The 18,284-nt window shown below is 39.3% G+C and overlaps 1 protein-coding gene across 1 annotated transcript; it reads right to left on the bottom strand.

Annotated features, from left to right (window-relative positions):
• Nucleotides 1–3,053: 3,053 nt before the first annotated feature.
• Nucleotides 3,054–17,895, bottom strand: LOC135608112 (eukaryotic translation initiation factor 3 subunit A-like). Its single transcript, XM_065100602.1, has 14 exons — nucleotides 17,633–17,895; nucleotides 16,974–17,078; nucleotides 16,090–16,571; nucleotides 15,545–15,760; nucleotides 15,087–15,455; nucleotides 14,961–14,990; nucleotides 7,999–8,226; nucleotides 7,734–7,895; nucleotides 6,370–6,591; nucleotides 6,081–6,287; nucleotides 5,262–5,468; nucleotides 5,093–5,173; nucleotides 3,844–4,045; nucleotides 3,054–3,744 (listed from the first exon to the last, which is right to left on the bottom strand). Exons 2-14 carry the CDS (start codon nucleotides 17,017–17,019, stop codon nucleotides 3,293–3,295), a joined length of 2,904 nt encoding a protein of 967 aa, XP_064956674.1. The 5' UTR covers nucleotides 17,020–17,078; nucleotides 17,633–17,895; the 3' UTR covers nucleotides 3,054–3,292.
• Nucleotides 17,896–18,284: the final 389 nt, after the last annotated feature.

Raw genomic sequence — 18,284 nt, 5'->3', positions numbered from 1 at the left:
AATTTGAGATCTAAGCTGTAGGATGATCCCAACTAGTATATAATCTGACATTAGATTTTGATTTGATCTTCAGTCCACCGATTGAAACGATGGGTTTATGCAATTATGTATACAAATGTAATGTATTTTCAAAATTAAATTATATTTATAATTTTAAACTTAAAATTTATTTTCATTGTAGAATATATTATAAAAATGAAAAAAAAAATAAATGTAAAATTTCTCTTGATTATAGAATGAAGTTAAGATCTTCGATGGTAAGAGTACATTAACCAGAAAGAAAAAAAGAAAGAAGCGAGAGGATGATAGGCGAAAGATCAAATAATGCATGCTTCAAGAAAACATTAGTATTTTTCATTAAATACTCAACCATCAACTTCCAAGATGTATGAATCGAACACATGAGATTTGCCTATGATATTACTCAACCATCAACTGAATCGAACACATAAGATTTGCCTATAATATTACTCAACCATCAACTTCCAAGTTGTATGAATCAAACACATGAGATTTGTCTATGATATTAGTCAACCATCAACTTCTAAGGTGTATGAATCAAACACATGATATTTGCCTATGATATTACTCAACCATCAACTTCTAATGTGTATAAATCGAATAAATGAGATTTGCCTATGATATTACTTAACCATCAACTTCCAAGGTGTACGAATCGAACACATGAGATTTGCCTATGATATTAGTCAACTATCAGCTTCCAAGGTGTATGAATCAAACACATGAGATTTGCCTATGATATTACTCGACCATCAACTTCCAAGGTGTACGAATCGAACACATGAGATTTGCCTATGATATTAGTCAACTATCAACTTCGAATGTGTACGAATCGAACACATGAGATTTGCCTATGATATTAGTCAACTATCAACTTCGAATGTGTACGAATCGAACACATGAGATTTGCCTATGATATTACTCAACCATCAACTTCCAAGGTGTATCAATCAATTTGTGTATGAATCAAACACATGAGATTTGCCTATGATATTAGTCAACTATCAACTTCCAAGGTGTATGAATGGAACACATAAGATTTGCCTGTGATATTACTCAACCATCAACTTCCAAGGTGTATGAATCAAACACATTAGATTTGCCTATGATATTGTATGAATCAAACACATGAGATTTGCCTCTGATATTAGTCAACTATCTACTTCCAAAGTGTATGAAGCAAACATGAGATTTGTTTATGATATTACTCGACCATCAACTTCCAAGGTGTATGAATCAAACACGAGATTTGCCTATCATATTAGTCAACTATCGACTTCTACGAATCATACACATGAGATTTGCTTAAAGTAGGTCTGCACTTAAAAAGAAAGGCCAAAGTAATTTTTTGCTTACTTGGGTGCCATCGTTCCAGCAATAATACACCGAATCTAATCAGAAAGTGGTCATCAGGTCCGAAGGTCCATGGCTTGAAGTGGCAGTGCAGTCAGGTCCAATCGGAACATGTTGGGAATGATTGGTGGAACCGGCAACTGGATGAGCCTGCGCTGGAACAGCTTTGGATCCATAACTAGAAGAGAAACGGATGGATTAGCTGGAGCCAAAGCTGGTCGAGTCCCATAACTGGAATCTGCAGATGAACCACCAGCTTCGATGAGACAACTTTGTGCCCCATAAATAGTGCATGAAGTTGGATTAGGTTGAACTGGAAGATACTGAACCATTGAACTGGAACAAGCAGCTTGTGTTGTCATGATCCGAATCTATTGCCGGTATAATCCTGAGAAGAACTAGCTTGAATCCCGAGACCGGAAACACAAGTTGGATTATAGCTCGAGAGGCAAAGTAGAATCGAGGCCCTTCTGGAACTCACAGCTGAATTAGCTTCAGAAGGAAAAGATTTGTGTTGTGCATACATGGCTGAGCCAATGTTGTGTCTTCTGGTGAAAATTATGCATGCTCTTCACACTTGCATGACACTAATGTTCCCAATCTAATTACAAGTGAAAAGAAGGCCATCATATCATTGCATGTGTTACATGAAAACATCTCATGTTGAACAAACAATAGCTTCAGCGGAGTGTTTGGTTGTGATTGCTTGCACATTTCACAAAACCTTCCACCTAAAAAAATCCTGACCTTCTAATAGACCACCTAAGTTAATATCTCTGCACCGATAAGCATAACTAGAAAACCTGAAAAGAATAACAAGTGCTAGATTAATCTCAAAAAAGCTATGAATCTTCCAAAGGCATTCATCCCAAAAAAAATAAAAAATGCTGCCTTCCAATCTGCTTGTTACATTGCTGTTAAACCTCGGATTATTCAAGCCACGAACAGGATATATTTGAAGAGATTTTAGTACATATTAAAAAAAGATGTGTCGATCGTTAGAATCGGTACAAGCATATCAACACACAATACATCGGCACATGTCATAAAATTTTCTTTTAGATCTCAATATATATAATGTTGGAAACCACATGACACGATATGTATTGGTCCGAACGAAATGTAAAACCATTAGTCGTACAAAGTATGAGGCGAAGCTCCTTAATACTCGTACGACTTACCTTACACATTAAGTTACCTAAAGTTGATGTATTGATCCGGACGAAATGTAAAACCATTAGTCGTACAAATTATGAGAGGCGAAGCTCCTTAATACTGGTACGACGTACCATACACGTTAGTTGCCTAATGTACGACGAATGGGTTATAAATGGATGTTTTAAAAAGGCCAGTGTATGTTGAGGCATGATTTATGATTCTACTATATTATATGCTAATCATACTGGTCGATACGGACATGTTAAATAATTTATACTAAATGTTATTTGTGGGCTGCGACATACTGTACCAAACCTATCTAAGGGTAATATACATATTTATGGACCATATCACGGTCACCAAGGAGGTTGATTATATATATAAATATATATACTCATTATAACTCATGATTAATTTTGTACCAATTAAATTGATTAGCACTCTTCTTTGGAGCTTTTTATCATGAAATACTTCGGAACATTGGCTCTAAGTATTTTAGATACATAAAAGACCACAAAGTGTAAAGGAATAGAAAAATGTTCAATTTAAGGAGTACAAAAACATCTATAACAATATCAAAAAAGATTGAAAAAGGCAAGAACAGCAGTCTCACACTCGATTGAGTACATCTAAAAGTACCAACTTGTCACCTAAAACATTATTTGTCTCCAAGACAAAAGGCAACGAAATGACACTTGACATAATACATCAAAATGCCACAATCGAAAAAGCATAGCCCACTGCTCTACCAATGAAGAGCCTACGGTGCACCACGTGGCCGTGAAGAGGACCAGGAAGATGAGGATGATGATGTTCTTGCACCACCGAATGATGATCGACGCTCTTCACTCCGCCATATATCACTGGATGGAGTAGGGCGGTTGTCCTGCCTTCCCCAGCGATCAGGCTCAGGGGGGGCGCCCTTTGGTCCCTCGTTTCTCTCACCGAGGAACTTTGGAACATACTTACCAGGTCCTGGTGCAGGTGTGGCGGCAGCGGCAGCAGCAGCAGCAGCAGGGACAGGTTCAGAGGGGTGAGGAACTGAAACTGGGTCGGCTGGCCGATGTAGTGGTTCAGTGGGCCTTCTAAGAAGTGCTTCTCTTCGCAGCCTTTCCTTCTCTTCAGCCTCTCTCTCTCTCTGCCTCTGCCTTTCTGCAATTGCATCCAGCTTCGCTCTCCGTTCTATCTCTTCTTTCTTTCTTCTTTCCTCCTCTGCAACAGTGAAGAAACAATAATTAGGACCAAACCGTATGACATGGCACTGAAGCTGGTGCTTCATATCCCATGATGTGGTTGGTGCACAACAATTACCTTCACGTTTTCTAGCTTCCTCCTCTTCTCGTAGTCTGGTCAGACGCTCTTCCTCAGACTTCAGATAAAAGAGCATCTTCCTCTTCATCTCCCTTTCATGTTTCCTTGCCGCTACAATCTGGTTAATTCTATCCTCTTTCTCTTTCTTCAGTCTGTTATATTCCAATTCGCGATGGTCAACTATTTTTTGTTGAAATATAACCTGGAGACAGAGAGAGAGAGTATCAAAATGCGCCATATCAAAAGCACCACATGATAAATGAAGCAGTAATTCAATACAAGTCGTAAGACACTTCTTGTTTTCAATTATTTTAGTAATGCCACAAATCTATCTCAAGTATGAATATACATATCCTAATAGTGTTGAAAGACAACACTCGGGTAAATTTCACAAATCTAAATATCTTCGATTCCGTCAGCAATATCCTGTTTCTACCTCCCTTTCCTGCCAAACAATATATCCAGGAGACTGAGAAACTGTCTAAATTACTAACCAATGAATTTCAGCACTTCATATATTCAGTTATGATTTTACGTAGTCTAAAACACAGTTTTTATAAATCGTACCAATGGCTACAGTCTAGTGTTTTGCTTAATTCTACTTCATAATTTGACAGTGAGCTCACATAACGCCAGACACTATGACATTTTACATGTTTCTTGCACAAGATTAATGTATTAATCCATTCAAAGAGCGTACAAGTGAAGAACCAACCCTTGATAAAACCAAAATCAAATTACATAATGCAATATAGCAGAAGCACTCGGCGAATCTAATTTGATACTTCTTAGGCTAATTCAAGTCTAGGTGAGTCATGAAAGTGTTCTGGAAAAAATCTTATGGAGTTACAAGATTATTTTTACCAAAGATCCTCTTAGTTTACTTTAAATTTGATACAAGCAAATAAAGTTCTGAAATCTGAATCTTTTATTTTGTGCTTTGTGTTGATTAATAATGGTTTACTGATTAAACAAATTATACCCATGGAGACACACATGGGAATAGCTTACAAAATACAATACATGTCCACCAATGAAAAAATGCAGAGAAGGGCTTTCCCCATTGGTAATAACATTACTTTGTACTAATAGCTGCATAACCATCACAATCCAGATTGAGGTCAATACAGCTGCTTCTATAGGCTAAAGTTTCTATACATGGATGGTAGATAATTTATAAGCAAAAAAGGAAATATTATCAACAAAATTACTAAACCTTAAGTGGAAAACATTTAGCATAAATACAAACCTTGTTATCCAACAATCTGGCCAGTCTATTCTTCTCTTGAAGGTCACCAGCATGGTGCTGCCTGCTCAGCTCTATCTCTTTCTATAAGAAGCAAAGGTAAATCTCAATTACCAAAAACAATGAAAGAATTTCATGAAAACAAATAAAACTATCAAGAAAACAAATAAACCAGCTGTTCGCGTTCGTGAATAATTTTCTCTTGGACCAAACGCTGTTGGAAGGCTTGCTCAATCAAAGAGGCCTCTTCCTCCCTCTTTGCTCGTTCCATGTAATCCATTGTTTTGGCAAGTTTCTGCAGTTTCTTTTCCATTTCTTGCCTTTCCTTCAATTGCTCACTCAAGGCCAGCTCAATTAATGTCTGCTTTGTGACCTTCTCCTATAGGATCAACAACTTGCTAAAAATGGATAGTGAAAGGATTGATTCTCAAAATTTTCAATAAATATTACAAAGAAGCTTTAGCTAAACACACAAAGATGAATAAATAACAATCAACATTGCAAAATAAGCTGTAAGATGGGCAATTCTGGAAGAAAAAATATTAAATAATTGGACATGAACTACTTTCTTCAAAATTGTGAAGGCAACTTCTCGCTTTCACAAAAGCCAGATGAATGACTAAAAGAAGATAGAAATATAATCAATCTTAGCTAATGAAAGGAATATCATCAAGTAATTGGACCCAAATGACTTGAATATTGTGAAAGCAAATCTCATTTTGACAAAAACTAGATGAATACCTCAAAGAAGATGGAAACATATCTACGTTAGCTATCTTCTGATAAAAAAAATAATAGCTAGGCCATGCAGTTATATTTATAACCTCTTTCAAAAATTTCATACAATTCAAAACTATACATATGGTATATAGAAATACCCAATTAACTCAACTAAGAACAGGAAATTCACAATAGAAAACCACTCAAATATCAAGCTAATACATCATCCTTCATGGGGCGTTAAGAACAAAGAAATGAAGTATTAGCTTACCCCCTCAAGAAGAGGCTTCTTTCCCTTCTTTTTTGCTCCTTTTTGTGCTTCAAGAAGTAATGCTTGAGCTTCCTGGAGTTCTCTCTCCTCTATTTCACGGCGAATCCGCTGTTCCTCCCTTCGAATATATTCTTCAGCAAGTCGCTTCTGTTCAGCCTCTTCAGTAATCTTTTGAAGTTTTAGTCTTTTAGATTCTTCTTCTCGTTCCTTCAAAAGGTTCAAAACTAAGGATTAACTTAAACTCAAGCAAAGAACACCAGTCTTGGTAAGAGAGTGAAATATCACACACCATTTCCAACATCTGACGTTCATGTTCTTCTTTTCGTTTCTCGATGATGGATTTTCTGGCAAGGAGCCTCCTATGTTCCTTACTGACTGTTTCTATTAGACCATTTAAGTTCTCTGCCAGTTTGGATTGTTTTCTCACAGGGGGATAAATCAATTTCTTTGCTTTACTAAGAGAATCAGCTAGAACAGCAAGATGATCAGACAGCTTGTCTGATTCAATGTCCTGAGAACAAAACAATGTCATCTTCATGTATGAAGTAGCCATTAGAACATTTGTGAAATTTTTATATATGTAACAGTAAACACACATGAAAACTGCAAAGAAACACTCAAAGAAGGCAATAAATTAAAATAGCTCACTTAGTCTTAGTGACAAGCAAATGCAAGTTTAAAATGATCAGCCAGCAGTCAAATGAGTGCATATACAGAAGTGCAAACTGCAAATAAATAGTTGACCTAAGAGTGTTATTTAGAGCATAGAATTCAGAGAGCAACAGACTAAGATTACATCCCAGGTGCAAGAAGAATATATGGGAGAGAACAGGTGTAAGATTACATGGTGTAAAGGCACGAGTTCTGTTGCAAATAACTGATGTTTTACACAATGGCTGTTCGGTATTACAATGGCAAAGGACTAATGAATGATAAACATAAATAGCATGTGTCATTCATGATTAAACAATAGCACATCCTGTACAAACTGTGAAACAGAAAATATAACAGCTTGACATACACTCAGCTCAGCTTCACACCAACTTTGAGAAAAATACAGGAGAAGAATCTATTGCAACAACATTCTCCACAAATTAACGACCTAGAAAGTAATTTTGTGGAAAATGATTACTTAGAGAATGAAACTTTGTACAGAATACAATCAGATGCACCCTCAATGAAATAGACTAAAAATAGAAGAAAACTCCTACAGTATAATGGTATACAAATACTATAACGAGACAATGTCATACAGTGAAGCTGGGAGTACAGACTTTCATTCGCTTTCTCTGATAAACCAATACTATCTAACAACAGACGATACAACACCACTTTGCCGAATCTTCTTCCACAAATTAAGTGAGACAAAACCTTAATGCGACCGGCCTAAGAAATAGGATGCATGTGCACTAAACAGGCAGCATAAAAGTTACAGGAGTTCAACAATCCAGAAGAATAAGGTAGATTAAGAGCACAGATTTTATTTTTCCTCTTGGGAAGGTAAAGAGGATTATTTCACAGGCACATGATGGCACCAATGTAAATTGGTTTTAAATAATTAAAGTTGTGCAGCACCTAAGCATGCACATGAATGTACACAAGCAGTACCATGTATCAAGGAATACACAAATAACAGAGACAAGGATGACATACCACATTACCAAATAAAACAACACCCTTCAGGTGATCGACTTTCATGGAAAGAAAATTATATTTGACTGCATCAACTGATATCTTCTCAACAAGTGAAAAGTCAAAGAAAGGAACCATCTTTGACAAAGTCTCAATTTTTACAGACTGATACACCAGAGAAGCCTAAAAAAAATACAAGACAGAAAAAACATAAATAAAAGTGGGATAAAAAATACAAATAAGAAAAATATGAGGGTAATGGCAATTATGGAGCACAAATACATACCTGCTGAAGCACTCTTAAGGAGGCAAGCTTCTCAAGAGCAGGAACATATTTTGATAGTTGCACTTCTGGTACCGAAGAAGCTGATGATAGCTTACCGCCAAGTTTTGAAATCTTACCAAGCAATGACTGGACACGTGAAGCAAGATCTAGAGGAAAGAATTCATGTTCTAACATATTGTAGAGGTCCTTTACTTCTTGAGAGACGCATGCCATTACACCTTTATTTATCTGTATCATATAGGCTTCATTAAATTAACAACATTTACTTACATCACAAAGGATTATCAGGTGTCATAGCATATAGCACAAGTGCCATAACTTCAGCATAGAGCAGTCAAGTGTCTAAACTTTTTTACATAAACACAGGAGAAGACCAGTGGCATAGGATGGCAACAATGACACAAAAGACAAACTAAAAAGGTTAGCATTTCAAGACAAAATAATTAAACTGATGAAACACAATAACAGACATCATTCAACTTCATCAAGCATGTTTTTTCTCAAGTTTTCAGCAGTATGACTAGCCAAGGTCCCAATTTGACTTCAGTAATCAACTAGTAGCATATGTTCTTATGCAGTTTCAAAGATTACCATGTGAATAACGTCTTAACCAAAAATCCCTTATGAATCTGTTAGGACTCTAGCTAGGAGAGTCCTAATTGAGAGGGGCATTCTGTTAGGACTCTAGCTAGAAGAGTCCTAATTGAGAGGGACATTCATGTAAGAGGTTTTTTCTTAGAGAAGAATTAGGAGTTGTAAGGGAATAGGAGTCTTGAGTAGGAGTCCTATTAGGAGTTGGTTAGAAGTAAGAGTTTTAAGTAGGAGTCCTATTAGGAGTTAGGGTTTAGAAGCCCTATAAATAGTCATGTATTCCTCCTCTTTTCTTAAGCAATAGATGAATCTTTTCTGCAGCCTTTGAGCAGCAACTTGGAGGGAGGAACCCCTATAGAGTTCCAAGGAGGCCGATCCCCTAAAGAGATCAACCCCAAGTTTAGAATCTGCAAGGGTTCTAACACCTGGTATCAGAGCAGCGTTCTTGGCATCTCGCTGCCCTTCCACTGCCATCCATCAACCCTCCACAACCGCCCAAAGCAATTCCCACAATTGCTTAAAAGATCGTTGCCAAATTCCACCGTCATCTCCACCACCGCAGATCATCCTTTGATCTCCCTGTGAATTGCAACAGACTGAGATATTGCTGTCAATTCCCTCCTCAAATCTCTCAAATTTTTTGTGGAGATTTCGTCGAGAAACCGCTGTTTCTTCGACGATAATTCTGCTCTCACAAGACAACACAATTCTGCAGCAAACTTTCACTGATTTCTATCAAACCTATACATGCCTTTAACCCGTCAACAAAAGAGAGATCTTAACATCACAGATTTGGAGTCATATACTATGGCATCTGAGGAGGCAATCAATGCTAAATTTGAAGCCTTTGAGGCATGAATGGAGGATAAGATTCGGACTCTCCTTACCGAATTCAGTTTGGGCCGACCACCAAGTCCGAAGAAATCACATCAAGGAGAGAGCTCTAACCAATCAAATCATGCCCAAAGAGATGACTTCCAAGAGAGGGGAGGTTCTATGACCGACCCCAACTATTCGCGCATGAGTGGACTTCCCTAGATGGGAAGAAGGAGACCCAATTGGTTGGATCTCGCGTGCGGAGCGATATTTTCGATACCATAAAACTGCGGATGCATCCATGGTGAAAATTGCAGCTATACATCTTGAAGGGGATGCCATACAATGGTTTGACTGGTTTGAACACACTTATGGAGCCCTTTCATGGCGACAATTCAAAGAAGGACTACTGATCCGCTTCGGACCAACTTATTACGAGAACATTGACGGACAACTAGCAAAGATCTGACAAACCTCCACCATTCAGGAGTACCAAACCAGGTTTGAAAGATTATCTAATCAAACTCGTGATTGGTCTGAAAAACAACTATTGGGGACCTTTATTGAGGGCTTAAAGTCGGAGATCCGAGGAGAAGTTAAGACGCGACAACCATACACGCTTATGGCAGCCATCTCTTTCGCACGACTTCAAGAGAAGCGATTGAACCATGAAGCCCGGAGGACTAGGATCACTCCACGACCTACAATACTAAAGCCCTCAGCCCCCCCTACTATCAACCGAGTCCCTGCACCGAAAAGGTTAACAAGAGAAGAACTTCGGGAGCGATTTGCGAAGGGGTTATGTTGGCATTGCGACGAGCCGTGGAGCCGCGAGCATCACTGTAAAAAAGGTAGACTTCTTATGATTGAACCAGTAGAAGAAGAGGTCATTGAACATCTAGAAGAGAGCCTTGAACATGAAGAAGAAGATATGGAAGAAGAGTCACAGCCGACCGACATTACGGTACACACACTAGCCGACTACTCAAATCCGCAAACAATGAAAGTTGGAGGCCTTCTCAAACAACAGCCGATCACTGTTCTCATCAACACGGGTAGCACTAATAACTTCCTGAATAGTAAGGTTGCTGCTCGGATGACACTGCATATTGAAGGTTGCAGCAAGTTCGATGTAAAGGTTGCCGACGGTAGAATCCTAAAGTGCGACCAAAGATGCCCGCAGGTGAAACTATTACTACAAGACCAAGAAATTATCACCGATTTCTTCCTCCTACCAATCGATGACTATGAGGCAGTGCTTGGTATAGAATGGCTGACTACACTAGGTGATGTCTCTTGGAACTTTTCTAAATTAATTATGAAATTCTACTGTAAGGGCAAACAGATCATCCTACGCGGGAAGCGCGGAAGCAACGTTACCACTGTTTCGACCCAACGAATGGAGAAAGTTTTACACAAGGTAAATGGTGGCTTTTTGATGCACCTCCAGCAGCAACCAAAGGGGAAGAAAATAGAAATTGAAGATCAAAATCTTGCCCAATTGCTTACTGAATTTGCCGACATATTTGCTGAACCGCACGGTCTTCCTCCTTCTCGGCAACATGACCATCGAATTCCAATCCTTCCGGGCAAGCCACCAACGAACACTCGACCGTACCGATATCCTCACCTCCAGAAAGATGAAATTGAAAAGATCGTAAAGGAGATGCTTGAAACAGGGGTGATTCGGCCAAGTTGCAGCCCCTATTCCTCACCGGTGCTACTCGTACGCAAGAAGGACGGAACTTGGCGGATGTGCATCGACTACCGAGCTTTAAATGGCATCACCGTCAAGGACAAGTACCCAATACCAATGGTGGATGAACTTCTTGATGAATTGAAAGGAGCTCGAGTCTTCACGAAGTTGGAACTCCGATCCGGTTACCACCAAATTCGGGTATGTGACGATGACATTCCAAAAACTGCATTTCGCACACATGATGACCATTATGAATTCTTGGTAATGCCTTTTGGACTCACTAATGCTCCTTCAACCTTTCAAAGTCTCATGAACGATATTTTTCGGAGCTTTCTTCGTAAATTTATGCTGGTATTTTTCGATGATATTCTCGTTTACAGCCCTTCTCTTGAGACTCACTTTCAGCATTTACGGATTGTTTTGACGATCCTTCGGGAGAATACTCTTTTTGTTAAGCAACCAAAGTGCAGCTTTCTCCAGCAAAAAGTAGAGTACCTTGGGCATATAATATCAGAAGAAGGAGTGGCGGTAGACCCAACAAAAATTGAGGCAATGCAAGGCTGGCCGAAACCTACAAACGTGAAATTACTGCGGGGGTTCCTTGGACTAACGGGCTACTACCGAAAATTTGTTAAGGACTATGGGTAGATCAGTGCACCACTCACTTCTTTACTGAAAAAAGATGCTTTCTAATGGTCGGACAAAGCCTCTGCTGCCTTTGACAAACTTAAAGAAGCCATGACAACGACGCCGGTGCTTGCGCTACCAGATTTCAATAGACCTTTCATCATTGAGGCCGATGCATCTGGAGTCGGAATTGGAGTCGTTCTCATGCAAAATAGTCGACCACTCGCATACACTAGCAAGGCATTATCTCCCTCCCATCAAAACATGTCAGTATATGATAAGGAGATGCTTGCCATTGTACACGCAGTAACGAGGTGGAGACCCTACCTGATCGGCCGACGATTTCAAATTAAAACTGACCATAAAAGCCTCAAGTACTTTTTGGAGCAAAAGATATCATCCCCTGAGCAGCAAAAATGGGTAACCAAACTTCTTAGATTTGATTATGAAATTATTTACAAAAAGGGGAAAGAAAACGTTGTTGCAGATGCACTCTCACGGCTACCTGAACAAGCTAAGGTTTCAGCCATCTCCCTTCCTACCACCGGTCTCTTCGAGGACATTAGGGAAGAATGGAAGAAGGATCCAGAGATCAGCAAGATCATAAAAAAATTGGAGGAGGATCCAAGTGCAATAGCCCACTACACTTGGGATTCGAGGGATCTACGCTACAAAGGTCGCATTGTGCTTATACCTGACTCCCCTTGCATCGCAATCATCTTGCATGAAATGCACTCCATACCTTCAGCAGGGCACTCTGGATTCCTAAGAACCTACAAAAGAGTAAAGCAAAATTTTTATTGATGAGGGATGAAAAAAATTATTGCTGAATATGTGACACAATGTGATGTATGTCAACAGCACAAGGGTGAAACTGTGGCAAATCCAGGGAAGCTACAACCACTACCCATACCAGACTCAGTGTGGACTGACATCTCCATGGACTTCGTTGAAGGGCTGCCATCTTCCAAAGGTAAAAGCACGATTCTCGTGGTGGTTGATCGACTTACAAAATATGCTCATTTTTGTGCTGTGAGAAATCCCTACTCTGCTGCTAGTATTGCCCAGATTTTCATAGAAAATATTATTAAACTGCATGGGATGCCAAGGTCCATCGTAAGTGATCGTGACAGGATCTTCACTAGTAAATTTTGGACCGAGTTATTTCAGTTACAAGGCACCAAACTCAAGATGAGCACAGCGTATCATCCACAAACTGACGGCCAAACAGAGGTGGTAAATAGGTGCTTAGAGACGTACCTCCGATGTTTCGCTAGCGACCGACCAAAAGAGTGGGCGAAATGGCTTCCCTGGGCCGAATGGTGGTATAATACTATATATCATTCATCTACAAAATGTGCCCCTTATAAAGCATTGTATGGTCGACCAGCACCTGTGATTCCAAAGTATGTAATTGGCTCGGACAAGGTAGATCAGGTTGACCAAGAATTGATTGATAGGGACAAACTCTTACAACTATTAAAAGATAATCTCTCTACCGCTCAAGCCAGAATGAAGCAGCAAGCCGACATACGACGAAGTGAAAGAGAATTTTCAGTGGGAGATTGGGTTTATCTTCGCCTACAACCATACAAGCAACTCTTTATCAATACTCGAGCCTCCATGAAGCTATCCCCACGTTTTTATGGGCCCTATCAGATCACAGAGCGTATTGGAGCCGTGGCATACAGACTTAAATTACCTGAAGATGCCAAAATTCACCCTGTCTTCCACGTATCATGCCTAAAGCCCAAGTTGGGAGAACACGAGTCACCCCAGATCCAACTGCCCAACACAACTGAGGATGGAGTTATTCAAGCCCAACCACAAGCCATCCTCGATCGCAGGATCGTGATGCGTCGCCGACATCCCTCTACTGAAGTACTAGTGCATTAGAATAATCTACCACTTGAAGACGCAACATGGGAATCATATGAGGAGCTGAAGACCCGGTTCCCTGAGTTCATGGAATCTCAGCCTTGAGGACAAGGCTGATTTGAAGAGGGCGGGTCTGTTAGGACTCTAGCTAGGAGAGTCCTAATTGAGAGGGACATTCATGTAATAGGTTTTTTCTTAGAGAAGAATTAGGAGTTGTAAGGGAATAGGAGTCTTGAGTAGGAGTCCTATTAGGAGTTGGTTAGAAGTAAGAGTTTTAAGTAGGAGTCCTATTAGGAGTTAGGGTTTAGAAGCCCTATAAATAGCCATGTATTCCTCCTCTTTTCTTAAGCAATAGATGAATCTTTTCTGCAGCCTTTGAGTAGCAACTTGGAGGGAGGAACCCCTATAGAGTTCCAAGGAGGCCGATCCCCTAAAGAGATTAACCCCAAGTTTAGAATCTACAAGGGTTCTAACAGAATCCTAGCTTAACAAAATATTACATGTTATAGGTTGATCTCTCTTCAAACCAACACAGCACATCGGTATACCCATCAGAAGAACAAAAGCATACATGTCTGATGCTTCTCTCCTTGGAAACCGATAATTCATAGCATTACTATAACTTCCCTATTCATTGCGGGTTGGTTATTCATCAGTACAGGTTTAACTTATAATGTGTTTGGAAGTCCTCAGCCAAACGAGTATGTCACATAGAGCCAACAGGGTATTCCATCAATAACAAGTTATTTTGATTCTTTTGAACAACTCTAGTAAATCCTTTTAGGAGGCCCCAGTGACCATAGATCAAACCTGTGCCACTACTGAATCGTCAATAACATACTCTTTAGAAATGTACATAATGGAAAAACAAGTTTTTAGAAACCATAATGAGACCTAATCATTCTTCTAGATGTTTACACATTCTACAGAATCATAAATACATTAATCATTTACCAAAGAGAAGAAAAAGACATAAGCCCATTCACAAAATCTCCAGAAATGAAAATCATTCTCTCTTTATAAAACCTCGAGCCCAATCTAGATGCAGAATAATAATCAGGAGAAATATTTTAGTCAGGCAAACAATCTATATCCAAGTAAACGATGTACCATCCAACAATAGTTACCTTGAAAAGAGGTAGATTCTAATAACTAAGATGCAGAGTAGACAAAATAATGGGTTTTCACATCTTGAAAACAACCTATAAACTTCATAGGGGTGCAAACATAAAACTCAACAAACTTACTAGAGTATGATTAAAACCATTGCTGGATTACAACTATCATTGATCAAGAAAATAAATAACTTAGGCACCAAATAAATAACTATTAAGTCGTTTTTTGGCTGTACCAATTCCATGAGCAGTGATGAACGTGAAAGCTGCACAAATAAAAGCAAGATGTTAGCATGAACGAATTGCAAATGAGTACAATGATCAGAGGCATGGTATCTAAAGCAATTAACAAAAATACATACCGTTTCTCTACTCTCTCCTTTATGATCAAGGGTAAAATTAATAAGACTAGCCATTCGTAAGTTCCGCTCTTTGTCATTTTCAAGCTCCAAATGTGATGCACCATGTTTTTGGTCATATGGAGTAACTGAAAGCGCAGCTAATAAAACAGATGATGCTATCAGTTGCAAATCTTTCTGTGATAAGTTCTTATTGTAGCTCTTCTGCAAGGTGAAAAGTCTGAACCATGCATATGCATGGTAAAGATGGCTATCTGAAACCCAAAATATGTCTGTTAACTTTGCATAGTATACCACCATCAACTGTGTCTTGGGACTCTTCTTCACCAAACTCATTAAACCATGGATATCCTCCACTGAACGGAATGCTTCCTGTATAGGAAAACCATATATGAACATGATAACATGGAAACCAAAATTAATTACATAAAAAGAAAGAAGGTAAGCTTGCAAAAACTGACCTGCCATAGTTCCAGATCAGTTGCTATCTTTAGCTGCTCCATTCGAGTATCTAAGTAAAGCTGCAAACTCTCTGGAGCAGTCAGATCAGGCCTATCTCTTTGGTCCTTGTACTTGTTTAAATTAGTGAGATGGTTTCGTATAATCTCGCAGAGTCTACGGAATTCTGTGGTCCTCTTATATTGCTTGCAAAATTGGAAGGCCCGATGCGCTGTCATCTAGATGTCAAAAGAAAAGAAATCAACTAAGATTCCAATGAGATCATTATTCTCATAACACACTATATCTAATGTTGGTTCCATTCTATGGAGGCTAAATAAGAATTTTTTAAACAATATTCAACAAAAACTTGGTGTTCTGTGATCACCTGAGAAAAAAATATTTAAATATAGTCAATTAAACATTTTATACAACTAAAGAAACCTAGAACAGAAACAATTAGGCACATAATTGCAAGTAACTCATTGAAAATCTTTTAGTGCCCTATCAAAGAAGATTGTCTTATGCAATCCATATATCAAGAGTCGTGTGAATTTAGATGACTTACTGCATATAGTGCTTCCAACTTGGAATTGTTTCGCAGAATCTCAAGCACCGACCTGTAGGTTTCCCACAAGAATTTGAACCATGGAGTCACAAGCTCCCTGTCTGATCTATCTTTTCCTTTCTCCCCACTGACATAGCTAAGCATTAAGTCCTCAGGTCTCTTGTCAGCCTCTAGATCCTCCACATCCAGTGCATCCTCCAAGGCTTGTGCTTGACTCCTAGCTTGCTCAGCCTTCTCTGTCGAAAGCTGCATGAAATGCTTTATCACCTCTTCCAAAGAGCTAACATTCACTTGTTGGCATATGATGCGGTACTGGATAAGTCCATCCTTTGCAAATCTGCCTCTCCTCATGTCCACACAGAGCTCCACATACTTAAACATGATTCTTTCAAGTGACTTCTGCCATGCCCTGTACCTTTTTGAAGTGATGAGATCATGTAGTGCTTGCAAGGCAGCTTGCTTCTGTCCAACGTTAATCAATTCTGAAATGCAGGCGTGTATCTTGTTAGCAAAGCAGAATCATGATGGAACATTTTTATATCATAGGGCAGTCATTGGACTATAAAAAGACAGTTTGATTGGACTACCCAACGTGATTTATGGAAAAACAACATAAGATGAAAAAAGATTGATCGTCAACATATTCTAGGGGGAGTAGTTGATCAAAATCATAAACTTCTCCAAGCAGAGAATCCCTTCTGGGTTGTGAAACAATACAAATCTCATGCATTTTGTTCCATGGAGAACACTTAAAATCATGAAACTGCAACATACTGGTTTTATAGTAAGCATTAGCATCCATAAACAATACCACTAACATTTTCCACGAGCTACACGAAACAATAAATTCTGCATAAAAAAAAAGTTTAACAAAAATCTATTACCCTCAGCACGCTTCAAGGCGTTCTCTGGCTTAGCAAAGGTCGCCATTTTCACCAGACGAAGTTTTTTGATGCCAGCTTCTTCCTAAGAAGCAGGCGTGACAGTAGCTGCAGGAAAAGACAAAAAAGAAAGCGTATGCTGTCAAATCCAAAACTGTGAGAAGCTACAATAAGAAGCATCCGTAAGTTCACTGAGGAGATCAGCTAGATACCAACGAATTACATTAAAACATCATGCTTGATGGAGAAACACAACAAAAAATACCCATTTTAAACCACTTTCCAATGTTTTGATAACGACATGATAATATAACCATTAGAAGGGCTTGGTACCCAGCAAAAAAAATATCCATGAACAAAAAAAAGCATGAAAATGGCTCTAAGTCCCACACGACAGATCTATTTTATTACAAGGAAGTAGGGACAAAAGTACAACTTTTGTGAAACGAAGATCGAATGATAAAGATCCGCATCACCTCCTCACCCACATACACAGACAAAAAGAAAAGAGGTAACGACATAGACCTAACTATAGCGTCAAAGCGATCCATTCAACGCGCAATACAGCAGCCAAAACAACAAGAATATGTGAAGGTAACGTCTTATGCATGGATCAGATCCCGAGCAACAAAAAGAATCAGAAACCGCATCGAAAAACATACCTGAAACCTCTTGAAATTCCAGGCACGGATGCAAACCCGAGGCCGTCGAACCTTGCTTCGAAACCCTAAGAACTTGAAGGAAGAACCAACAGAGACCAGAATTAGGTTTTGTCTACCAAACTAAACGGGACGAATCTAAGGATTTCGGATTCTGAGATCGAAGGGCCGCGATAGGAAGAACCCCTATGGCGGGCATACAGAAGCGGCCGCAATCGCCGGAAGGGTGGTCTGGGAGAAGAAATGGGAGGAGGGAGGCCGCTTAGGTTTTATGGAAGGGCTTCGTACAATACCTAATATATATTTCATAAGAGCTCAATATTTACGAGAATGCCTAATCCGAATCCTTGTCGGTTTCGGAACACAAGTTGGGCTCCGATTCGGCATGCTAAGGATGAATTGGGCTCGGATTGGATTCTAAATAATCCATACTACCCGAATTGGATCAGACTTCGAGTTGGGCTCGGATCGGATTCTAAATGATCGCACTACCCGAATTGGATCAGACTGCAACGTGGGCTCGGATCGGATTCAAAATAATCATACTACCCGAATTGGATTAGACCATGTTGGGCTCGGATCGGATTCTAAATAATCCATACTACCCGAATTGGATCCGACTAGAGTTGGGCTCGGGTCGGATTCTAAAAATCAT

Source organism: Musa acuminata, chromosome BXJ2-3 (assembly GCF_036884655.1).
Source record: "Musa acuminata AAA Group cultivar baxijiao chromosome BXJ2-3, Cavendish_Baxijiao_AAA, whole genome shotgun sequence".
NCBI classification, from domain to species: domain Eukaryota; kingdom Viridiplantae; phylum Streptophyta; class Magnoliopsida; order Zingiberales; family Musaceae; genus Musa; species Musa acuminata.
Note: the sequence above shows the minus strand (reverse complement) of the source record. Positions and strands in the feature narration are given on the sequence as shown.